The following is a 24,988-nucleotide window of genomic DNA, read 5'->3' as shown; positions in this document are numbered from 1 at the left end:
CTCAGCTGTGGAAGTCCCCTCCTGGGTTCAAAGTGCAGTGCTGCATCAGTCCAGTAGATGGTGTATGAACTCAAAGGAAGGAAGTGGAGGCATGAGGAAGCCTAAACTTGCATTAAATATGGCGGAACGAACAGATTCAGCCCAGGAGCATGACCCTGTGTACTCTGCAATTCAGTGGCTGCAGTATTTGACACCAAGATGCCACAGACTTCTCCTTTTTGCTGCAGCACGATGCACTTTCTTTGGTTTCCTTGTCATATTGGGACTCGGCTATAGGTAGCTTTCCCCAGGAGGGCAAGTGAGTTGGATTACAGTGCATGCTCCCTGCACTGTTTCATCAAGCCAGGCAGAAAGGAGCCAGGGAACAGGGGAGCCAGAAGTAGAGAGACTGCTTGGAGAACAGCACAGCAGCCAGGGAAACACAAGCTGATAGAGATGGCTACAAGCTTCTCTCTTCCCTAGAATGTATGAGACAACCTGGAGAACATCACAGGAAAAGAGGCCTGGAAATGGAATTAAGCCATCTGGAGAATACAGCAAAAATGTTGAAATTCTCATCAACAAATTTTATATCCATCAGTATTTTTGACTAATGCTTCACAGTCAAATACTCGGTGATCAAAAGTGGTAAAATATTTTCAGCAATGATTATTTTCAAGTTTTATGTGTGGTTTTTTTGCTGTGCTAAGTGGCATGGCTCCCATGACCTGTTCTCCAGATAACGCAGGAGGCTAGCCTTCACTTCTTACTCCTCCTCCCTTGGGTAATTTAGGGTAATCTAAACCTAGTGGAAATGGGAGGGGATGAAAATGAGGGCTATTTCATAGCAACAAAATATGTTAATCTTGTTACCTAATCTAGGAGTTCTTGCTGCAGAATTTGATGAAATGATGTTGCAGAGAACACAGATCCCTGTCCATGAGTAATGTCCAGACCAGGGGATGTCCTCTATCATGGGAAACAAAAATTACAAGTAATGAAACTAACGTGCTCTCACAATCCCTACTTAAATTTCCTATCATCTGTCTGAAGAGGACTGGCTTGGATTTGTTTTGCCACTCTTAATATCCTGCTGAATGGTGGTGTTCTTTGCACCCTGGGCTAATGAGGCTGCCTGTGCAGCATTCCCAGCCCATTCTAACTAACTAACTAAGAGAATGGTTCTAGGAATCCGCCTCGTACCTGGTAACGTACAATGGTTCCACAAGGTTGCAACTGAGTTCTTAAAGTTAATGCGAACTACAATGCGAACAAGACACCACTCCCTTTCAGAGACCTTGCACTGTGTTCCAGCACCTCCTCTTGTAAAAAGCGAACAGTTTAACCATATACATTGTGAGAAGGTTCCCAAAGGTTTGGATGAACACAAATTAGATTATTCTCAGTCATGAGAAATACCCTGTTATGTGCTGCTTTTTTGGACAAGAATGGGAACTCCATTGTTGTTCCCTTCCCACCATCCCCACCTCCTATTAAGAATATAGGAACTGGTTCTGATGGTAGAAATTTATTCATTATAGATTGTTAATTTCCCAAGGGATAACTGCAAAATCTGTTGATTCATTTGGTACACATTCTTGGCTGGTCATACAAACAGAAGAGAAATAAACCCTTCCCTGTTCATAGCAGAAATGGATACACTTGTCTGTGCTAGATGTAAATATATAGGTAGTGTGTAGCAGCTAACTATCGCAAGATTTATGCATATAAAAGTAATGTTGTAGTTACCTCAGATAACAAGTTGTTTTAAATGAAAATGTAGTATAAATGAAACATGTTAGGGGAACGACGCACTAACCTGTGTTATGTACTTGGTCTGTAAAGGGAGGAATAATTCCTAGGCCCAATGTGGCCCTCAGCGTGGCCCTGTCCTTCCTATAAAGATGCTGAATTGTGGGGGTGGGGAGTGGGGTTTAAACTGGAAATACTGCGTTTTGATCTTAATTGTTGGTGCTGCTTTTTTGATGCCAGTGGCCCAGTCTCAAGGTTTGCTGTCTGATCTGTACTGCTCTGCATGGTGCCATACTCCACACCAAGTGGAGTGAACGTAGGTAACAGGCAGTGCTTCTGGATAGGAAATGGGAGTGACATTTGAGAAGCATTATCAGCACCTCCAGCCCAGTAGTTGTCATGGGGGAGTGTATATATTAGTAGGTGCAAGGTAACTGCAAGGTTTGGGTTTTTTCAGTATTTAAACGAGGTCTGTCTTGCTTTTATGAAATAGAAAATAGCCAGTCTCAAGTGGTGAAAATCCTCTTGGCATCTCTTGATTTCAACTTGGGTGGCAGTGGTGGATGTCTTGCGGAACTTCTGTGTGTCATGTCTGTAGATATGTCTGCACATCTAAGATGTGCAGATATCCTGTTTGCAGAATTCTAAGATGTCTATAAATCAAAATACAATGTTTTTAATTAAAACTCTCAACTATAAAATTACAGTTCTGTCTGAACAGTTCATACATACCACACCTAAAGTCAGTAAAACTGAAATGCTAGTATGAATCTTTTTATTTTCAGTTTTACTCTGCCTTTAACAGCACTTTATATATAGTTGGCTTCATGATTTTGTTGATGGCCAGCTGCATACCTTGATATTACTCTCAGTAGCTTTATACAAGACTTTTATAGTAATTTAAAATTCTCCAGACATACTATTGAAAAGAGTTTTGGTTTTTAATAATTCAGTGTGACAGTGTACCTTTTAAAGGCAAAATTAAAATTTTAACTGTAAAAAAACTTGACCTCTCTCTCCCCCAATCTTGGCATCTCCAAGAAAGAAATCAGTGACTCTTTCCCATCTACCCCCAGCCACAGAGCTGGTCTGTGGAGATCAAAGGGCAAAATCACAGCTGGTATAAATGGACTTGTCTTCAATAAACCTGTGCCTGCTTTACACTACCATTGATTTAGCCACAAGATTAAACTATAACCTGCTTAGCTATTCACTGTCTTCCCCCTCGTGTGAGAATCTTTTAAACTGTGCAGTCAATGGGTGTTACTGCAGAAGTGCTGTCTCTGCTGGGAGCAACGGTTATTTTAACAATGTCTGTGGGGAAGCTCCCTAGAACAGGGATTCTCAAACTGGGGGTCGGGCCCCCTCGGGGTCACGAAGTAATTACATGGGAGGGGTTGCGAACGGTCAGCCTCCACCACAAACCCCGCTTTGCCTCCAGTGTTTATAAAGGTGTTAAATATATTTTAAAAGTGTTTTTAATTTATAAGGCAAGGGTCGCACTCAGAGGCTTGCTACGTGAAAGGGGTCACCAGTACAAAAGTTTGAGAATCACTGCCCTAGAACATTCACATGCCAGTGCCCACAGGCAGGAATTGCTGTCAGGAATTTCGGCTGTGGGGGAACTCCCTAGCAGTAGTTGAAGTAGCAAAAATGAGTTTGTCAGTAGGAGCTGACAGCTACTGTCCAGGCATGCTTCTAAGGTTGTATGTTCTAGCTCAACATGAACTACGTCACATTACCTGCATGTGTGCAGTTAAACACAGATTCTGCCAGCTGAAAGAAGGGCTCTCCAAGAATGGACTGATAGCCCAGGTGACTTGTGTGAACAAGATACTGAGTAGCATCTTTAAAGAGCAGATCACTTTCTCCATACTTCTGTGAGTGAAACAGATGGAACTTAGAATCCAGATTTGTTTCCAGAGTTTCCTTAACAGAAAAGAAAAGAAAAAACTCAGAAAGCAGAAAACAAAATAGATGAAGCAGGTGAGTTTTCAGCCATGTAGCAACCTCGCAAAGAGAGAGATGTATAAGGTTCAGCTAGTGCTAGCCTTATTTGGGGCTCTTGCAAACTCCTCCCACATGTTAACTCATTGTCTGTTACAGGACCACAGAGGCTTGTTTCTCAGCAAGAATATGAACATGATGTAGGAGCTACTCGTGCTGAAACTCTCCTTTAGTGAATCCGAATGGTCTTTTCGTTAGTCTCCTGTGCAGTCTTAAACCTTTAGTGCTGGCTGTGGAGGTACTTTTATTTCTTATTTTGTTTGGAAGGTTTTGGACTCTGGACCTTGATGGGGTTTTCAGTAGTGTGTAACCAGAACAGGATAACAATCTTTCCCATCTTCTGCCTTACCTGGGATTTCATCAGGAAGCCGTAGATCTTGGTGGTGGTCACTGGTCGAGTCATGACTATGTTAGGAGGAACAGGGCCGAGGTTACAGTCTGCCCAGTCTGTGACTGCGACACGCCTTCCATCCAGACACAGCAGCTCAAAGTCGTTGAGGGTATAACCTGTACCCCAACCTGAGCTTTGCAGACCTGCAAAGGAGATGGAGAGGCAGCAGGGTTCAGCTCAGTAAATCCCATGTCCACGCCATCAGCTAGATCTCAGTTGAGACAAGGTGAAATCCCATGCAAAGTATTACCATTGGAAAGGGAAAAAAGAATCAGTGCACTGTGTTCAAAGTTCAACTTGCCACAGGCCTCTACAGAGGCTGTATAGTGGGCACACTGGAGTTTCTGTAGGGAGGCTTTGTATTTCAGTGACTGTAGGCTGTGACAACTGCAATGAATATCAGTGCCATATCAGCCCATCAATCCATCTCAACCTGCCACTGGAAAGACCTCTTAGAGAAAAGCTAATTCAGTCTCCATGACCATTCAGCCATTAACTGCTCTGCAGAAATTGCTAATCAGTGTGTCTGTTCAAATGGAGGTCCAATTCCTTATAGATACGTGTATCTTTTCTGAAAGACTACACAATCTCTTACAAACGCCTTTCCCTGGAATTTAGACGGCAGAAATTTTAATGTGCTGTTGGGAAGACTCTACTTAGTGGTTTGTAAGGCCAAATGAAAATGGAGTTTCTTTTTCTCCTTCCCTCCCTGAAGGCTGTGATCTGTTTTATCTGCTATTAAGATTGGCAAAAGGAATGTTTGGGGGGTTTCAATGCTTTTCTATTGTAAGCGCCTCTAACCAAAACTGATTTTCATTTTAAAACATGCCAGTTGGCAGCCCTTCTGTCTGTTGTACTGCTCTGCTTTTTGCCATTTCTGAAGTAACTTAGTTGAGAACAAGTAGCTAATTTCAGTAGTGAGATTTTTGCAGCCACTTATGTTCACTGTTCTTGTGTCCAAAATAACACACCATGATAAAGTCAGATCAATTCTCTTGTTATGTAGAGTCTGTTGGAGCCACAGAGCATTTCCCAGCATAAGCAAGGGTTTTACACTTCAGCATATACTGTGGTATCTCTTACCTCACTGCCCCGATTTTCTTCACTCTCTGGTCAAGCATAACCGTATACAACTAGTTTCAGAGTAACAGCCGTGTTAGTCTGTATTCGCAAAAAGAAAAGGAGTACTTTATTGGTTAGTCTCTAAGGTGCCACAAGTACTCCTTTTTGCGTATACAACTACTGCAGCTGCCTCTGGACAAGGCTGTGATGCCACGGGGAGTCAATGGGTTTTCTGGAGCTATTTAGGGGTCTTTTTCCCAAATGGGCACTTTCCAAGTCTTGTTTCTCCCTGTCTTCCTGCTCACACTGATTATTTCCTCTTCTTCCCCACCCCACCCCCAAACTAAATTGTAACTGAATTTTGCGCTTCATTGGCGCATTCAAATGCAGAAAGGTCCTTGTGACTTGAAACCCAGACAAAACAGCTGCATGCTCAGATTAGACCTTTGTATGTGGATGTTTTGGAATCATGATCATTGTGTGGGAAGAAACTTTGGTACCAGCTGAAATACTCAAAGGATGGGACAAACAATCTCACTCTCAATATTCTTGAGCAGGTTATGATGTTCCAGGAAAGCCACGTCCCCAAAGCTCCTTCCACTGGGACTGCCGACTAGACACCTAGTGCAAGGGAAAGCAATAGTTTATCACAATATCAGATTAAGAGACTAGAACTTCTGGGAGCAGTAGATGACTGAAGGGTTTGGATACTAATCTGAGTCTAGTCTAGGTCACTGGCTGCCAAAAGGTACCACCATATGCTGAAGCAACTGATAATCTATGTGTGAAATGAGTTAGTGGTCTCAGTGGAGGTCTTGGGGAATGAGTGTCTGTTACAAATAACTATTTGCCTCCTTGCTGGCAATCTCAGCAAACAGACCAAAGTCTCAGCGGGCCTGGAGACTGAATAACCTCCTCATTCCTAAAGCTGACTCCCAAATTGGAGTTGAGGCATATTGGCAGGGCAATATAAAGAAGCGTGCAATACCATATTGTATCTGGATTTCTGTCTCTAGGGCTGCCAAGCTAATACCATTCAACTACAGAGATTGGAACATTCTATTTATGCCTTCTCTGTCTCCAGTTATTTTTTATTCTCTTTCCATTAGCTGGTGGGAATGATTCCCTGTCAACATAATTGCCTTTCATATCCTGCACTACTACTTGCTCAAATTCCACACTAGTTGTGCTGGCTGACCCTGTGGAGCAATTGTTACCTCTTCAGTTGGTCTCAGAGTAGGCTTGGGTTTGTGCACCAAGTATCATTAGTGGATTATGAGTTAAGAATCACTATCTTATCTAGTTTTCCATTAGAAATGGCTATATAACTTTTAAATCTCCAGCCAGCTCAGCTGTCCCAAAGCAATCACAGTTGAAATAAAATACACTGACCCAAAGGCCATCTTTATGGTTACCAGCGTTTAAATATGAGTCCTGCCTAGAAAACCAGCAGGCAAAATAAATGAGCCATTTCTGGGTGATGCTTTTAAGCTTCGTCCTTGCCTCAAACAGAGGGACTTACCTGAGTGCACCCATGTTTCCATAGTAGCGTTCATTATGATTCGCAGCACACCTGCTGGACTCTTTCTCCCCTTCCATCTCACCACCTCCAATACAGACTTTGCATAGGTTCCTGTCTGCTCCTGGCATACAACCCTTCCAAAAGTAACTCTGGTAAGCTAAGAGAGAGAAATTATGGGATTAGTCAATGTGGGGCATTTAAAAATATGTTCTTTCCTAATACAGTACAGGGACTGCTACTGACTTCTCCATTGTAAGATAGTTTGCATTTCCAGAGCCTGTTTCCTTTGTCTCACCCAGCTACTAAGATTAGAGGACCAGACACTTGATCCACTGAGTGGGTATGCTCTAAGACCTACAATAAAAGAGTTCACAAATTTAACTTCTGCTTGGGTGACGGAGAATAGCAAACAGCAAAGTAGTAAAACTAAACCTTGCAGGTGAGTAAGGCTGTCTGGGGGGGAATACTGACTGCATCACATTATCTACCAACAGGGATGCTGCTCACCTGCCAATATCTGGAAGTTTTAATTAGCCACACTGAGGGCAGCTCGGTTCCTAACACTTGACCCCTCTGATCCATTACAGACTGAATCCGCCAACCTTCAGAGCATGGTGCAAGACACTTTGATTAGGTATTAAATTATGGGTTTTAAAGTTGGGTATGGAGGGCAGTTGATGGAGAGGATGGGGTATCTGTTATGGGCAGTATTTAATATTTTTAAACATAATGTGGTGATAAGCACATTATAAATAATTTCCAATGTTGAGGTAATTATCAGCGCTCCCCCAGAACTCCATTTGACCAGGAGAGTATTTTGGAGGGACATAGTGGAGCAATGGTGAATGTCTTAAGTGATGTGTAAGAATGACGGAAGTTTTCCATTCTCCCTCCTCCTTTCCCATACCCCTTGGCACCATCATTTGTCCAGTTGGTAGATATTCTGGTGCAGTCCTTACCAGAGCCGATATCACAGTTCACAGTGTTGTTCTCCAGAGCCCCCACTGTGTACCTGGAGAGGAGCAGCCACCCCCCAGGACTGTACAGGTGACTGTGGCAGGAACGCCGTCTCCTCAGGTTATGGATATTTACATGCCTGGCATTCTTCTTTGCCAGGGCTACAGCGTAGACAGGTGGCAGTGCTGTGTGACAATGACAAGAACCAGTTAGACTGAGACAGCAAGACATCTTGGACGGGAACAGTCTCTATGTTAAAAGTAAGTTTTAGAACCGGTTGTATCCTCCCTAAAATGACACTCCTGCCTCCCTTTCCCTTGTCGTCTGTACTGAGCTCTTTTAGTTGCAGGGAACTGAGAGCTGCATTGTCTTCTGAGCCACAAAAATTCAGTCCTGGCACTGCTGCCTGGAACAGTGAAGTCTCTAGCCCCCAGACAGAAGGATTCTCCTTCTTCCAGAACCAGTGCGTGCATGCCCCTTATGCTAGCGTAAGTCCCAACAGCCGCAGCCTAGGGCAAGGTACCATCACGACCTCTACATACAGCGAGAACTCCTCTTCCTGTCTCATAACCTTCCTCTATCCCTAATGGAGCTTTGTTTGAAAGCGTTTGGGTGTTTTGGCTGAGGGTCTGCTGCATGACATCCTCACGGCTCAGTGGCGGTAAAGTATGAACCAGTAGAGCCCTGCAATTGCTGTTAGCTGCTCTGCTGAGTAGTTGGGAGTCACCCCACTTTCACAGGTCTTAGGAATTCTGTCTTACCCCAGCAGAGTTGCCTGAGCATCCGGGTGGAACCACTTCATTAAAGGAGAAACCCATACCTCAAAGATCCTTCATTACCTTTATCTGCAAGGTGGGTCAGCTTCTTTGTTCTCCCAGCAGCTGGGGCACACCCCTCTCCTGGGCAGGAGAGACGAGCAAGAGCAGAGTGATGTTTGAAAACCCAAAACCATATACACAAGAACTGGTGACTGGTTGCTGAGTGTGCGCTGAGCATGTACTAGATACCAACATAATCACTAAAGAACACCACACGTGTATAGGAAAGATGCATCTGGGAGAGTCTAATCAGTGGATGGGGGGTGGCCTATGCTAGGACTCACATTGCCAGCATTCCCGCCATAGAAAAATGAACCCATGAAGTGCACGTGGCTTGTGGGTCTGGCAGTGAGCACTTACTCAGTGCAGAGGATCTAATGACACGGACTGTTACTGAGACAGAGGGACTCTGCTCAGCTAGATGAAAAATTGGACTATGGGAATGTTTCCTTCCTCATATCCAAGTATCCGATCATAGTCTTCTCGCTTTCCTAGCCATGCTGGATCAGAGAAGGGTTTAAGGTCTGCCACGTTCCCTGTTCCCAAAATGGATGTGGTGTCATGGACTTCACAAGTGCAGAAAAAAGTTTTCTTTTCCCCCACCTCCCTCCACCCATCATTGAAGGTATGCCTACATTGTGATAAAAGACCTGTGGCACAGCTGTGGCTGGTTCAGCTGATTTGGGATTTGGGGCTATAAAATTGCAATGTAGATATTTGGTTTCAGGAGGAAGGTCCCAGAGACCAGGTTCCAGCCACAGACAGAATTTTATAGCCCTGCAGCTCAAGTCAGCTGGCATGGGCCAGCCACAGGTCTTTCATTGCAGTATAGACTTACCTCAAAAGTTCCTGAGGAGATGCAGCTTTCTCTAGATTTTGGTTTCTCAAAGCTAAGAATCTTGCACCCCATCCATTAATTTCTATAATCCTTTGCATTTACAGCATTTTATCCAAGGCTTGTGAAACACTTCAAACACTTTATTAGAGACTTGCAGCATCTCTCTTGTGGCAGGTCAGTATAACTGTTTCCTTTTATAGGTGGGGAAACTGAGGCATAGATGAAGTGACTTGCCCGAGAGCTCACAGCCAGTCAGTGGAAGAACTGGGAAGAATATTCAGATCTCTTGGTTCTCCTTCCCCTGCCTTTGCAGCTAGACACAGCTGTGTGGCAATTTTACCAGGTTTTTAACGGTAGTGTTTTTTGGGTTTTTTTGGTCTCCCCCATGCCAGCCCCTGAGGGATTATTGTGGAACAGAAAACTCACCATAACATTCTGCAGCTACTGAGACCAGCCCACATATCCCTGCAATGTAGGCATGCGTGGCATCCAGCGTGGCTGCATCGGCCTCATTACTCTGCCAACAATATCAGAGAGTAACATGTGGGACCGGGACCGATATTGCAACCCCATGCAGTATCTTTGGGGACCTCAATATTACATTTATGAAGGAGGGTTACCACAGTTTCTTTAGGAAACTGTAGGGGATGATTAAGGTGAGTCACTAAGATGAAACAACTCTTAGAGAGGTACCATCCCCTGGGGAGGTTTGTGTGGACTAATTCAATCTGGTTTTTCATAGATTCAAACAAAAAATGTTTTTTGGTGTCAGAAGGCTGAGTGTAAACTAATTTTCAGTCTTCTTTTAATTCACCAAAGGGCAGAACCTTTTAGAAGGATTGGAAAGACTTTGGCCTACTAGGACCGATGGGTGACATCTAATAAGCTGTTAGCATGCATATAGGAATGTGTGTTGGTTTTTATACATTTTTCTCTAGTATTTTTGCCTAAAAATGAATATATTTTGCTGTGTGAAGGCTGGTTGATAACTGCTATACACTGTTGTGTAGCCTATAGAGAAAGGTTAACGACAGATACTGGACCCCAAGTCAGACCTGCTGGAGGAATCTCAGTGAGGTGCAGAGGGACTGCAAGTAGATGATGGCTGAGAGCCCGAGACCTTAAGTGGGTGCCCTTGAAGACCAGGACAGGTGTTGTCAAAGGTGCAGTTAACCCTGAAATTGTGGCAGTGACAATTTAGAACCTGCATAACCTGTGTAACTGTCTATCTCTCCCATACCCCAGTGGCTGCAGGGGGGGGGCGGCCTGAGGACCCCTTGGTCTCAATTTCTGCAGCGCCTCGGTTGGTTTATCTCCATTGCCCCCAGGTGTTTGGGACAAGGACAGACATGCCTGTGCCTTGCGTTCCTGTTTACTCCATATCGGTTCTTACCTTGATCAGCTCAATGCAGTTGGTCATTGAAGCGGCTTGGACGCAGACAAGGGGGTCAGATTTGATGTTCAGGGCCCACTCTTCGCACTTGCGGAGCTCAGCATTGCTGATGCAGCACCAGCGTACCACACTGTTGTCCAGTGAGCTCCCTGCAGCAGCAGGACAGAGAGTGCAATGGGGTTAGCACCATCCATGTACTGAGCTGTCTTTACCAGTTGGCTTCTTTGGGTCTGTGCATGTCTCTCCCTTGCAAAGGGGTGGGGGGCCTCTCTGTCCCATTCCCTTGGGTGAGCTCTCACCTTCATGGCCTAGTCCCTTCAAGAGGGCTACGTAGTCCAGGCCAAGGATATGGGAGATCTGTGCTTTGTCCTTGAGCAGCTGCAGGTGCTGAGTGGCATCGTGGAACAGCAGGTTCTTCCCCTTGAATGGCACTGAAGTGAAGAGCTCAAACTTGGCCCTTTCTTTTCCCTTCTGCCCAAAGAGATGCTAGGAAAAGTACAATGGCTTTAGCTGTAGAGATGCTGCTCATCTCCTCTGTGACTAGCAGCCTTGTTGCTATACCTCCACTGTCTAGAGTCATGGCAAGCACGGGGTGATCATAATGTCGTACTCAGAACTCTAACACTCCCTGGGATTAGGGCAAACCCTCTGTGCATCAGTCTTAAGTGTTGGTTTCCATCTGTACATGGTCTGGGACCCAGTTATTTGAGGAACTGCTGCTTCTCCTGTTCCATCCGGATTATTGTGATTGGCTGCGATGCTCATTTTCTGCTCCAGCAGGGGAGACTGCTGTCTGCAGCATCCAGGCAGGAGCTCCAGACTACAGCATAAGATGTATCTGTTTTGGTTAAATTATTCACTTACCCTGGGCTATTTCAGGGGCAGGATATGGAGGGTTGTAAGAACTTTCTTATGCAGTTGGTGTTCAGTTTTGAATGAATATGAGATGCTTGGAGGCGGAGGCAACAAGCACTATTTATCCACTAGAGAATGTAAATATGAGGATGGGTGGAGAAGTAATCAAGGGCTTGCACCCAGACGTCCCCGAACCATATGACAAACTGCATAATAATTCACAGTGGTGGGCACTTGGAGGTCAAAGGGCAGGAGACCTTGTTTGTTCCTCCTTTCAATTTCAGTGGCCTGGCCTCTCCCCCTCCACTGCTCGCTCCTACCTGAGCTTGTAGGAGTGAATCAGATTAGAGCTAGAGGAGACCTAGCTATCTCCCCAGGCCACAGCAGGATGGTTCTTCAGGTAGTGCTTTGTCCCTTGTAATTTTAAATATCTCTAAAGGATGGCGCTTTGCCCACTTTGCTTAGGAGACTATTCCAGAGTCTCATAGAGGTTGCTGTCAGGAAGCTTTTCCTGATATTCATCCTATATTTTCCCTTGCGTAATTGTTAGCCAAGATTCCTTGTTACTCCCTCTTGCGTAACTCCTCCCACCTGAGCATTTGCAGTGTTGAGTACTCAGATGTCGTTACACTGTCCCCCACTTACTCATCTCCTAGTCAAGCTATACACCCAGTGCCTGCTTCAGTGCCTCAGCAGAGCACAGGTGAGGGTCTGGGGTGGGAGAAACCTGACCTGGAGGGGATAAAGCTTGGGACTGTAGCACCATCACCCCATTGCAAATCTGTTCTATTTAGGGGGGAATGGGAAGAGAGACAAGGAAGAGACACCTGGGAACTGGTGGGCATAGCCCACAAAATGGCTGTGGCTGGGCAAAAGGCCTAGGAGACGCATTAGTTCTGTGTGTATCCCAGGAAGACACTGCCAGAAGTTGGCGGAAGTTTAAAGCTCCCCGATGGGTGAATCTCTCCTCTGAGTGCACCTGCCCCTGTGACCAAAGAAGAGGCAAACCACCTCCTGTGCCCACAAGGGTGGTCCAAGCCCATACTATTAAATTACCTCCTCCTAATATATGGCATTACTGCTTTCCAAGCACTTCCCTCTTAAGTATGTTTCAGATTATTTTTCCCTTGGATTTGAGTCCACGCTTGGAACTGGGAATGAGACTCCTTTTTCCAGAGAAAGGGGGTACAGGCAGATGCCGGGGTCAGATTTTCTTGGTAATTGCTGGACGCTATTGTTAAATATATATATTGATATGCCCAGAGGCCCCAGTCAGGATCAAGCACTGATTTTAATACATGATGTACAAAAATGGTCTCATAGATATTTAGGTGCCTAACTCCATTGGCTTCAATGGGAGTTAGATACCTAAATAAGTTTGAGGATCTGGACGTTACTATCTAAAGATCTCCACCCTCCGCACATTAATAGCAAATGGAGGGATGTAGCGAGAGCAAAGATCTCTCCAAATTTACACTAAGCAGCTATTAGTATCCTGGAGAGCAGAGAGAGACCTCCACTCTTGCCCTCTCTCTCCAAGACTGTATTACTTTGATACTCTGATCTAACTTTAAAGGCTGTGCACGCTCACCCTCTCTCTCCAATAGCCTTTGGAACTCCCACCAGGGTACCTGTCCTAGCAGATGGCCATGTTGGATGTCCCAGAGCAGCCTCAACACCTGCAGTCTAGCTCATTCCATCTACACACAGAGAGGGCTTGGAACCTGATTAGCAGTTGCAAATTACCTGGATCAGGGTGAGGAATTTCTTGGTGATCTTCTGGAAGTTGTGGCGACTGATGATGGCACGCCCAGGCCCACGACCCAGGTTACAGGTGCCATAGGCACTCAGCTTTGCTGTGGATCCATCAGGACACAAGAGCTCATATTCCTCTTGTTCTGAATCTAAAACAACAGGGCAGCTATCAAAGCTGTGAAGTGAAACCCGGCCTGGCAGAGGAATGGGAGACACAACGTATTTCAAGGGAGCCTGCTCCAAGTCTCAGTGCCCAAGCAGGGCAGTGAATACTAACTCTCAGCAGGGAAGGTTTCTCTCTGTGCTGCTCCCCTTACCAAAGAGAGACGTTAAAGCACAAGGACATTGGCTGGGGAATTTGAGACGCTTTCTGAGAACCAATAATTTTAAATCTTCTTTAAAGAAAAAAGCTGCTAGACCCCTGTGAACGACCGACCTTGAGTATATGATGCAAATTTTTGGTCAAGTAAAAAGCCTGGCCAATGAAAACTGCTCCTCTAGAAGAGGTACCCATGGAATTTTAAAGGGTTCCTCACTGGTATACGATGAGCCATCCTGTATAAATAGTGACTGAGAGCTAAGGCAATAATCTAAAATGGAAAGCTTTGGTGGTTCTGACAAAGAACATCTCCTGTGAGCCACCATTTCCCTCCTAACCTTCCACTCTCCATTTCCCTCTGACTCTTGGAGATCTGAGGCATACCCTCAAGAGTTGCTTGCCTAGATTAAACTCAAACTGGAATCGATAATGAATTGGGCATCTCCCCACAAAGCATCCATGTAGAAAAGAATACAAGTTGCAGGCCAACAGAAATCTGAGTACTTGGGTTTACCTGTGCCATTCATTATAGTTAAGTGATCTAGGAAAGCAACATCTGCTACCCCATTCTTCAAGCACCTGCAGAGAGATGAACACAATCCATTAGCACTTAAACCTGCTTTTCTCCTCCTGCCATCCCTTCTTCCTCCCAACCCCCAAGCCACCTCTAATGCAAGCAGAGTGGGGGTGAGGTCACCTGAAGGCTCCCTCAGAGTTGTAGAAGGGCTCACTGCTGCTGGTCTCACAGAAGTGGTTCTTGTTCCTAACGTAGGATTTCGGTCCTTGACAGAGAGCACAGAGCTGAGGAAAGGTGACGCCAACACCAGGGATGCAGCTGGCATTGAAATATTGACTGATCACTGTAGACATAAGAAAAACAGTCAAGTGGCAAAGGCTGGAAGAGATAACAGTAGCATTCCTTAAGTGCTACTTGTAAAAAGTTGTTAGTCTCCAGTGGGGATGGCTTGGTTGTCCAAGCTTCAGGTATGAAATACTTCCTGAAACTACAGGGTCAAAGCCTGGTTGGGTCAAGTCCATCTTTCTTCCTTCTGAGGGAGTTAAATTAAGTTTTGTGCACTTCCTGCATGTGGGCCCCCTACCCTTAAAAACCAGGGCCCTGTCTGCTCTGTGTGTTCATTAAAGAATCTGTGGCACTTTCTGTAAGAACCTGGAGTCTTTGACCAGCCTCTGCTCACTGTTGTGTACTTGCTATACCACAGCTGATTGCTACTCTCCATCCCAAAGGTGGCTGCATTTCACTGGTGCTGGGCAGCCATAGGATCCAATCCTCCATTTGGTGAGATGTGAGTGAAGAATCAGGTCCATCATTTGTCAAAGGCTTTGGGATCCTTTGGAATTAAAGGCACGATAGAAAGGTGTCAAGGTTCCTCCCCGACTCTGAACTCTAGGGTACAGATGTGGGGACCTGCATGAAAACCTCCTAAGCTTACTTTTACCAACTTAGGTTAAAACTTCCCCAAGGTACAAATTAATTTTATCCTTTGTCCTTGGAATATCCACTGCCACCATCAAACTCTAACTGGGTTTACTGGGAAATGTAGTTTGGACACGTCTTTCCCCCCAAAATCCTCCCAACCCTTGCACCCCACTTCCTGGGAAAGGTTTGGTAAAAATCCTCACCAATTTGCATAGGTGACCACAGACCCAAACCCTTGGATCTGAGAACAATGAAAAAGCATTCCGTTTTCTTACAAGAAGACTTTTAATAGAAATAGAAGTAAATAGAAGTAAAGGAATCACCTCTGTAAAATCAGGATGGTAGATACCTTACAAGGTAATTAGATTCAAAACATAGAGAATCCCTCTAGGCAAAACCTTAAGTTACAAAAAAGACACACAGACAGAAATAGTCATTCTATTCAGCACAGTTCTTTTCTCAGCCATTTAAAGAAATCATAATCTAACACATACCTAGCTAGATTACTTACTAAAAGTTCTAAGACTCCATTCCTGGTCTATCCCCGGCAGAAACAGCATCTAGACAGACACACAGACCCTTTGTTTCTCTCCCTCCTCCCAGCTTTTGAAAGTATCTTGTCTCCTCATTGGTCATTTTGGTCAGGTGCCAGCGAGGTTACCTTTAGCTTCTTAACCCTTCACTGGTGAGAGGATTTTTCCTCTGGCCAGGAGGGATTTTAAAGGGGTTTACCCTTCCCTTTATATTTATGACAAAAGGTAAGACGATATGCTGTAGAAGCTACTGTACAGTGCTTCCCTTTCCCTAACCTCCCATTGAATACAGAACACAGATGTTTCCTGTTCCTCTTGCTAACATAGATTTTCTGTTGTGAGGGATCACTGAAAAGACACTGGCAGAAGAGGGCTAGCAGCAAGTGGCTAAGCTTCCCCAAGTGGATATCTGGTCCACCAACGCAGAGGCTCTTTGGTCTTGGTGTGTTCCGCATAGTTCAGTAGGTGTTATACCTGTCACCACTTTACTCTCCTTTACATAGGCAGGAGCTTGGCCCCATGGTGTTGGTCGCTGTCCACTCACCCACCTTGGCTCAGAGGCTGATCCTCATCCCAGAGGAGCTCATTCCTAGCCAGGAGGAAGCCCAGTGGGATGTTCCAGCCTGATGTCCACCTGGCTCCATTGTGGCAGCTACGCACCCCCCTTAACCTCTGGATGTCCAAAGTTCCTCGTCTGGCAATGGCCACAGCAAACACACAGTTTCCTAATGATGGGAAAGGGGAGATACAGGAAGAATAACTATCCCTTTAATAAACTTAGGACAACTGCTGCGGTGCACAGCGATGTGAGGATCTCTGTTCCAGGGCTAAGGAAAAAAGTCTCAAAATGTAAGAAATGCAGTTACCAGCATAAGCAGGGAAAGGAGAGTTGGTCTGAAAGGAACATTCTGTTGGTTATGTTACTACCAGGTTTGCCAAGACACTACCAGCTAGCCAAGAGCTACCAACATGCAAAGCAAGCAATATAGAACTTAGAGATGGAAAAGGTCTATTAGAAAATCCAGTCCATCTGTCCAAGGCCGGTGTAGCCTTGTTTTCATGAAACATTGCACTGAGCATTTGTGCCATCTAGTTTCAGATTCTGCAACCAATGGGGCTTCTGGCACTTACCTTCTGAATCTTTCACAGCCTAATACATCTTAATTCCATGATGATTCTGATACTCAGCCAAATATTTTTCCCTTCCTTAATTTCATCCCTTTTTTCCCAGTTATTCCCTCAGATATCACTCTAATTCAACTCTCTCCTTTTGGGTTTACTCCCTTCAGATCTTTTCAATCATGAAATTTTAGTTTTGGTTGGGCCAGGCTTTAGTTCTTACTCCTTCCTTGTAAGTCAACCCCCTCCAACCCACTGTTCAGTCCTGTTGTTCTTTTCCCTTCCATTTTTCAGTGTGGTTTCATAAGGGCTTTGTAATAAGGGGGAAAGGTAGGGATGTATCTTCAGTCTAGCTGCAAGGCTTGGAACTCCAGTATGCAGTGGGAAATGGATCTCCAGAGACAGAAGAAGGGGTGGGTTATAGGTACTGGGGACAGGATTGGAGGATGAAAAATTTTATTTAAGTGCAGGATATTATTGACATCTTTATCTCAAAGTGCTTTACAAACTTATATTAAGCCTCTTAAAACCCCTCTGAAATAGATGAGAGCTCCTCAGAGCTACTGAGGCATAGAGATGGGGCAAATTACTTTGTAGTGGTTAGAGCAGAGGATCAGATTTTATTCCTGCTTTGGACAGTGGCTCACTACGTAACAGATACTTTCTCTTGCTGAGGATAGGATTGATTCTCCTATAACGCTCTGGGCTGAGGTCTCCTTAGTTATCCATTGTAGTGCTTTCTATCTTAGTGATAACGTTCGGTTACAGTGAAGGTATTTTAGAAACAGGCGTTCCTGCTAACCTACCTTCCTCATAGATCTCCTTTGCCACCACAGTTAGGCCATACAGCTTCACAGCAGAATAAACATCTCCAGCATCCAAGGAGACAGCATCTGCTTTATTCACCTTTTTTCAAAATAAAAACATCCATTTAAGAGAGTCCCTCCGTCCATGGGAACAATGAGCGATTTGAAGACTAGAGCTCTCACCACAGACTTTTCACAACGCTTGCCTCAATTTTGGTTGGATCCCTGTTTCTTGGCATGGTGGAATGTCAACCTGAATTGATTGTCAAATATGTAACATGTCTGTCTGTGTCAGTATTCATCCTGCATGAAGCCTGAGTATTCTTCACAAACCTAATTTGGCAAGATGACATCCCTTCTCCACCTTTCCTTTGATCCTTCCACCCCAAGGATGAAATCCTGGTTCTGCTGCAGTCAATGGGAAAAACTCCCATTGACTTCAGTGAGGTCTGGATTTTACTCCAGATCTTTTTTTTTTTTCTTTCCTTCCATATCCACCAATACTGGTTGAGTATTCTCCTCACCATTCATCCCCAGAAACCTTTCAGATACTCTTGCGTTCCTTCCTTAATCATACTATCTGCAGCTCCTACTAAGTATAGCTTTATAATCTATTAACAAGGAGCTCAGGACTGAATGAAGAGGTGGAGACAAGGTTCTTCTCTGACCTCAGGAGCAGCTGTTTTTTCCAAGTCAGAGCTGGGATCCAGTGGAGGAAGCCAGGGCTGAATGATAATGGAGACTGAATTCCCTTTTCCCAGTCAGGTTTCAGACACATTAGCGAAACTGAACTACTACTAGGAAGGCCAGGGCTATATTTTCCTTTCTCCCCAAAGGAATTTGTCCTTAAATGCACACAGCAGTATGAGAAGCATTATCCCATCAGTGAAAGCTGTCTTAAACCTCCAGTCACTTCACTGCCTCATCTCATATAAATTATAATTCAAAGATATTTTTATTTGGAAAAAGGATAGCTCTTTGGTTCAGGAAAGATTAACTAGAGGTTAAATGGGGAGGGGCAGAAAAATTGTTAAATATAGTTGAACTAGAATTGAAACCTAAAAGCCAAGGGGACTTTTGGTATGTCTTCATGATTTAACAGCTGCTGGGAGGAGACAGATTTTGCTCATTTGCTCCCACACAGCTCTTATTTATTTCATTGGGATTACAAAGGTGTAGCAGAGATTCTGTTTTGGCTCAGCAGTAACTGTATCACTGATTAGTGATTTTTATCACCTGGATTCTTCTTGTCTGCGCAGATACTGTGTATTTTGTCACAGATGAAATAGCATCGCCATGATTGCCTAGATTTCAATTCCCTATGGATTCTGTGTAGTAGTAGTTACCCCCACCCCCACCCCCGCCCTGCTACAGAAGAACTAGACTTTGGGTTAAGATAAACTCTGGGATTCTCTGCAGACTCACCCTGATCTTGTCGATACAGTCATGCGTATTTTGAGCTCTGATACAGGAAACCCTAGCAAAGGAGTTGATTGTAGCCAGAGGTAGGACAGCCAGGAGTACTTTAGATAACTCAGCACACTTCCTCTGCTCCAGGTCAGACAGCGTGCACCATCTGAACTTCTTCCCTGAAGGATCACAAGGCAAGACACGTGCTCTTTAAATGGGGAGAGGGAGATTCAGAAGAAGGGACATGGATGGAGGAAACTGACCATAGCTGATTTTAGTTTTTGTTCTTTAACAGGGAAAAAGTAGACTAGTTTCTAGGGTCAAAGTGCCAAAGGGAGGAAAGTCTCATCTTTAATGGGAACAGCATTTCCTGACTATTTCCCTGTGACTACCCCTTCAGTGCTAGGATTCTGTTTTCAATAATGAGAGGCCCACACTAAAAGCACCAGATCCAAAAAAACAAAAAAAAGGGTACTCTAAGGGTGAGTTTGAAATCTATACCCCAATCAGCAGTCATTTGCAAAAATCAGACACTATATATAATATGCTGAACCAAAACCCTAGATCCAAACACTACCGAACTTTGGGCTTTTGAGATCACGATGGGAGTTTTACGGCTTGGGCCTGTTCCTAAACAACATAGCTGCCTAAGTTATCCAGGGGACAATGAAAAACTGTTTCCTGGACTTTCCTTTGGTTAGAGAAGTTTGCTTCACTTGCTGAAATCTGCCAAGGAGGAACAGGAACTGGGGTAGCTTGTAAATACTCAATGTTTCTAGAACATTTTAAATTCTCAGAGCACTTGACAAACATTAATCCTTGCCACCCCACCACTCTGCCATGAAGTAGGCAGGAAATATTATCCTCGTTTTATAGATGATGTGCAGAGAGGTTACATGCCTTTCCCAAGACGAGACTGAAAACCAGTGCCAGAGCTGGAATTGGAATTCTGTTCTTGGCTCTCTCCCATGAAAGCAGCCCATAGAGCTGAATGGAGCATCATGAAGGCCATTCTTTACACAGAAAATAGGTTATGTTTTAAACTGGGTTAGCTGCCATGTTTTCACTAACATGATTTTAAGTAGGATTTTGCAGCTAATGTAGACATGTCAAGTTGTGATTGTTAGCTGATTGTCATTAACCCTAGACACACCTTACCCCAAAGTTAGTGGGGGCAGAAATGACACTGTCAGTAAAAAGGATGAGGACTATTGTTTGTATATCCCAGATCAGTAGCAGACTTGAACTGATACTAAAAAGCAGAGACAAGATAAAGAACTAGCTACTAAATTGACCGCATCCATTCAGGTTAGAGTTCTACATAGAACCGACTAAACATTTCCATAGCTCCTGCAGTGGGGTTTGTGGGAGGGAACTCAGTTTTAGAGGTTACAGTATAAGACTGTGAATCACAAATTCTGAGTTCTTTTCCCAACTCTCTCACTGACTGTGGAATCTGAAACAGAGACAGATTTCTTATTGTGCTAATTTCCTCATCTGTAAAATGAACATCCCTGCCTACCTTGCAGGGGTGACATACAGGTTAACTAATGCTTGAAAGCATTCTGAGAGAATCACATGTCCTGATGGCACATATCGAAAGAAACTGATCAAGTCTGATCTCTGATTATTTCCATATGTGTTCAGTCTTCATAATAAGTGCAAAGTATTATTGTTTCTGAAATAATACAGTATATATATAATAAAACATTTTCTATAACCTCAGTTGCATAGGCACAGTTTTTGGTAATATTTTTCATTCTTGGACAATTCTAATTTTGCTGTGATAATGGTCGGTCTCTTTACTGATGTAGGCTTTTTAATATAGTACGTTCTCATAGGAATGTGTTTAATAGTTAGCACCCATATCCTATACATTCTTTTCAGCCATCAGCACAGCCTTCCTTAGTGATATTCAGTGGAGAAGGCAATTAGCTATGAAGCTAATTTAGTTACAGATTTGGTCCTGAATCCTGCAAACATGTATGCACAAGCTTAACTTTGTGCACACGAGTAACCCCCTTGAAGTCAATGAGATTAGTTTTATGCATGAAATTAAGAACATGCATAAATGTTTGCAGGATTGGGACCTAAACTGGCCTATAGATGCTAGTAAATTTTCACTCTTATCTTAAACTCTAGAATTAATCTGTGGTGCACTGTATAAATACAGATTACTGTGCACTCTTAATTTAAATGACTTTCATTGACATTTTGTCCAGAATACATTGTCATACATGGTACGAAGAAATGCTGTGTGTTTGTTTAAAGTTATAAAAAAAAAATGTTATATGCAAAATAATAAGTGATCATGTCACTGAAGAGAGGACCCAAAACAAACAAAAACATGTAATTAAAGACCAGGTCAAATGTATTCAAAGTGTTATATATTCAACTTTACCATTGTAGCTCCCTGATTTTTAAGTGCTTAGCTGTGTAACTTTAATGTTTTCTTAATATAGGGTTGGATTTGGGTTTTGCTTTTGTTTTGTTTTTTGCAGAAATTAGCATTTTATTTTAAAATGTATACGTTTAATTATGTAAACTGCCAACTCTGTCAGGAGCTGCCAAGCTCCATGCTTTAATCATAGTTCAGCTGGATTTGAGAGACCCTTAGTTTCTAAGATGCCCCATTCCAAATACACAAAGGTTATGTCTACATTGCAGCAGTACAGCTATGGGATTGCAGCTGTTCCTCTATAGCACAGATGCTTTCTACCTTGACAAAAGGAGTTTTTCTGTCAATATAGGTAATCCATCTCTCCGAGAGGCGGTAACTAGATTGGTGGACGAATACTTCCATCCACCTAGCTGCATTTACGCAGGAAGTTCGGTTGATATAACTGCAGTGCTTAGGGCAAGAAATTTTTCCACAGTCCTAAACTGCGTAGGTAAGTTGACCTAAAGTTTAGAGGCAGTCTAGGCCTAAATTGTTTCACTGTGTTAAGGTTAGAGAACAAACAGGTCCCATCAACTATTCAAAGCAAACAACCTTGCACTAAAGTGCCAAGGAACAGCTGCATTAAGCTGTTTTCAAGAATCACTAATGAAGTCAACATCTGCCACAGATCAAACAGGGAGACTAACACCAGATGAGAATTGAAGTAATCAGAGTAGACACAGACCTAACAGCAACCATTTTGAACCAAAAGAAGCAAAAAGAACAAGCATAAACTGCCTGAGACTTGTTTTGATGACTGTCACCCTTCTCCCTCCCCCTCTGTACCAGTCTTACCTGACGAGAGCAAGGCGAAGGTAGCTAGGAAAAGTATGGTGGCTGTGGCTGCCTTCATAACAATGCAGCAGTAATCCCACTGTACCAGAGCCTTCTCTTCTTGTCTCATACCAGGGATTCCAATGCAATGACTGGAGCTGCTGACAGAAGAAAAATGGGTTTAGGCATCAGCACAAGAAACCAATAAAAACAACAGAGAAGACTGAAAAAGGGATGGTGTGTCTGAGTAGGCAGAAGGAATGGCAGCCAGCCATGAGGTGAGAGGAGGATTAAGGAGGTGCAAGAGGCCCCATTCCTAGGCACAGATGGAAAGCATTAGTGTATTTTCTGCTCTACCATGCGCAAGCCTCTGCTGGAGGTTCAGTCCTGACAGCCTTCAGGCAGACACAATATGGGAGCATGCAATATCCTGGTGCCTAATTTTTTTTGCTGTCCAAAGGCTTCCAGCAGTAACTTTAGGCTCACAAACACCACGTGGACCTTGAACAGAACTCATCAGTTGCCCTGTCTGTGCTTGTGACAGTCTGTACCCTCATGTTCACCCTTTTTACAAACTGGATTTTGTACAAAGTATGCCTGGTGAGGTATCATTTGAAAACTCATCTGCTGAACACTACCATCCTGGTAAAATATGAGTGGCAACGTTGTATGTGAAGTTATAAAGTTCTATTGTATAAGACATGTTCCAAGTCTGGGGAAACCACTTCAACCAGTTCCCCAGAGACAAAAGGCTATCCAACACCTAAGCTAGGTGTCAACATATTCAAATGGACTATCACATGGTTAAGCAGCCATTCTTTGGCAGGAAGAAGGGTCTGAGCAAGAAATATACATCTTGGTAATGGAACACTAGAGGTTCCCTTGAAAACAGACTTTCTGTTGCCTGAACCCCAGCTGGAGATGAGTCTCAAATAAGAGAATTGCTATAAGAAAGGGGAGCAAACTCCCCAGATTCTCTCTCCTCCCTTTCTCTCTGCTCACAACATCCACAACGTCTGAAAGACAAGGAAAGGAGCACTGGATTGGTGAATGGGTTCTGGCTGAAAGGCATCCAATAAGACTGCAAAACCATGTGATGAGAGAGACATTTTGCTTTCAATTCACTTAGCTTGTTAAGTGAGATATTAGTTACATCTTACCTTTTATTTTCTTATAGCCAAATTCTGACTTTTATGCCTCATTACTTGTAATCAGGTTTCAGAGTAACAGCCATGTTAGTCTGTATTCGCAAAAAGAAAAGGAGGACTTGTGGCACCTTAGAGACTAACCAATTTATTAGAGCATAAGCTTTCGTGAGCTACAGCTCACTTCCTCAGATGCATATCGTGGAAACTGCAGCAAGCTTTATATATACACAGAGAATATGAAACAATACCTATTCCCACCCCACTGTCCTGCTGGTAATAGCTTATCTAAAGTGATTTCCAGCACAAATGGAAACAAAACAAAAACAAAACAAAAACACTTCAAATCCAGACTCCAGCGAGAAACTGCTGAATTGGAATTCATTTGCAAATTGGATACTATTAATTTAGGCTTAAATAGAGACTTGGAGTGGCTAAGTCATTATGCAAGGTAGCCTGTTTCCTCTTGTTTTTTCCTACCCCCCCCCCAGATGTTCTGGTTTAACTTGGATTTTAACTTGAAGAGTGGTCAGTTTGGATGAGCTATTACCAGCAGGAGAGTGAGTTTGTGTGTGTATGGGGGTGGGGGGGATGTGAGAACCTGGATTTGTGCAGGAAATAGCCCAGCCTGATTGTCATGCACATTGTGTAAAGAGTTGTCACTTTGGATGGGCTATCACCAGCAGGAGAGTGAATTTGTGTGGGGGGGTGGAGGGTGAGAAAACCTGGATTTGTGCTGGAAATCACTTTAGATAAGCTATTACCAGCAGGACAGTGGGGTGGGAATAGGTATTGTTTCATATTCTCTGTGTATATATAAAGCCTGCTGCAGTTTCCACGATATGCATCTGAGGAAGTGAGCTGTAGCTCACGAAAGCTTATGCTCTAATAAATTGGTTAGTCTCTAAGGTGCCACAAGTACTCCTTTTCTTTTTACTTGTAATCACTTAATCTTTCTTTCGGTCGTTAATAAACTTGTTTTATCTAAGCCAGTGTGTTTGGACTGAAGTGTTTGGGAAACTCCATTTGGAATAACAAGATTTGTGCACATCATTTTCTATTAATGAAATGATGGACTTTCTATGAGCCTGTATTGTCCAGGAGGGTACAGGGCAGTACAAGACTCACATTTCAGGGGACAAGTCTGGGACTGGGAATTTGCTGCTTTCCATCTGTAATATAATTCAGGAGTGGCTGGCTAGTGATTTTCATCCTGGAGGTTGAGAGAGAGAGCAGACCAGGAGTGGTTGGTCTCACAGAGAAGCAGTGTAAAAGTCACCCCCGGTTGAAGAATTGAGGGGACACAGATGTCCATTGGTCCAGACTGTACTCTGGGTAATGTCACAGTGCTCCACGAAGAAGTTGTGGTGTTTTTGAATTTAAATGTCTGTCCTACACCTACCTGGCATTGTTTCACTTTGTGGTTTCCATTCTAGTTTCGCAGCATGAGGAATTATTAATTCAGTATGGTGCTTTTCATCTGTAAAGTACTTTACAAATAGTAAGAACCCGACTTGTGCCTGTCTTTTCCTGTTCAGTTATTTTGGATATTTGTGTATGCAGAGTAATTAAACATGTAAATAAAGATAATTGTGTAAAAATATCTGCATAAAGATAATTGTGTAAAAATATCTGCATATCTGGGGCTTTCACTCTTTGAAAATCAGCCCCTGTG

General features: G+C 43.6%; 1 protein-coding gene and 1 long non-coding RNA gene across 6 annotated transcripts in view; one reads left to right on the top strand and one right to left on the bottom strand.

Annotated features, from left to right (window-relative positions):
• Nucleotides 1–1,499: 1,499 nt before the first annotated feature.
• The window catches only part of LOC140898618 (serotransferrin-2-like), a 33,937-nt gene continuing 10,448 nt past the window's right edge, over nucleotides 1,500–24,988 (bottom strand). For 2 of the 5 annotated variants that reach the window (XM_073312685.1, XM_073312684.1), the window contains exons 3-19: nucleotides 22,190–22,329; nucleotides 18,970–19,133; nucleotides 17,545–17,644; nucleotides 16,168–16,344; nucleotides 14,346–14,508; nucleotides 14,163–14,227; nucleotides 13,321–13,478; nucleotides 11,019–11,205; nucleotides 10,720–10,868; nucleotides 9,753–9,843; nucleotides 8,510–8,569; nucleotides 7,673–7,855; nucleotides 6,714–6,870; nucleotides 5,730–5,812; nucleotides 4,088–4,272; nucleotides 3,474–3,660; nucleotides 1,500–2,384 (exon numbers count right to left, since the gene is read on the bottom strand). In XM_073312685.1, coding sequence (XP_073168786.1) covers nucleotides 2,344–2,384; nucleotides 3,474–3,660; nucleotides 4,088–4,272; nucleotides 5,730–5,812; nucleotides 6,714–6,870; nucleotides 7,673–7,855; nucleotides 8,510–8,569; nucleotides 9,753–9,843; nucleotides 10,720–10,868; nucleotides 11,019–11,205; nucleotides 13,321–13,478; nucleotides 14,163–14,227; nucleotides 14,346–14,508; nucleotides 16,168–16,344; nucleotides 17,545–17,644; nucleotides 18,970–19,133; nucleotides 22,190–22,298 — 2,259 coding nt within the window. In that variant the 5' untranslated portion in view covers nucleotides 22,299–22,329 and the 3' untranslated portion in view covers nucleotides 1,500–2,343. Of the gene's footprint in view, nucleotides 2,385–3,473; nucleotides 3,661–4,087; nucleotides 4,273–5,212; nucleotides 5,291–5,729; nucleotides 5,813–6,713; nucleotides 6,871–7,672; nucleotides 7,856–8,509; nucleotides 8,570–9,752; nucleotides 9,844–10,719; nucleotides 10,869–11,018; nucleotides 11,206–13,320; nucleotides 13,479–14,162; nucleotides 14,228–14,345; nucleotides 14,509–16,167; nucleotides 16,345–17,544; nucleotides 17,645–18,969; nucleotides 19,134–22,189; nucleotides 22,469–24,988 lie in introns of those variants that run through there. The other 3 variants (XM_073312683.1, XR_012155040.1, XM_073312686.1) reach the window with 3 other exon arrangements.
• Nucleotides 8,229–10,572, top strand: LOC140898619 (uncharacterized). Its single transcript, XR_012155041.1, has 3 exons — nucleotides 8,229–8,522; nucleotides 9,431–9,500; nucleotides 10,337–10,572. It is a non-coding gene; the product is annotated as an uncharacterized lncRNA (long non-coding RNA).

This window comes from Lepidochelys kempii, chromosome 15, assembly GCF_965140265.1.
Source record: "Lepidochelys kempii isolate rLepKem1 chromosome 15, rLepKem1.hap2, whole genome shotgun sequence".
NCBI lineage: Eukaryota > Metazoa > Chordata > Testudines > Cheloniidae > Lepidochelys > Lepidochelys kempii.
This window is presented reverse-complemented; position numbering and strand designations above follow the sequence as displayed.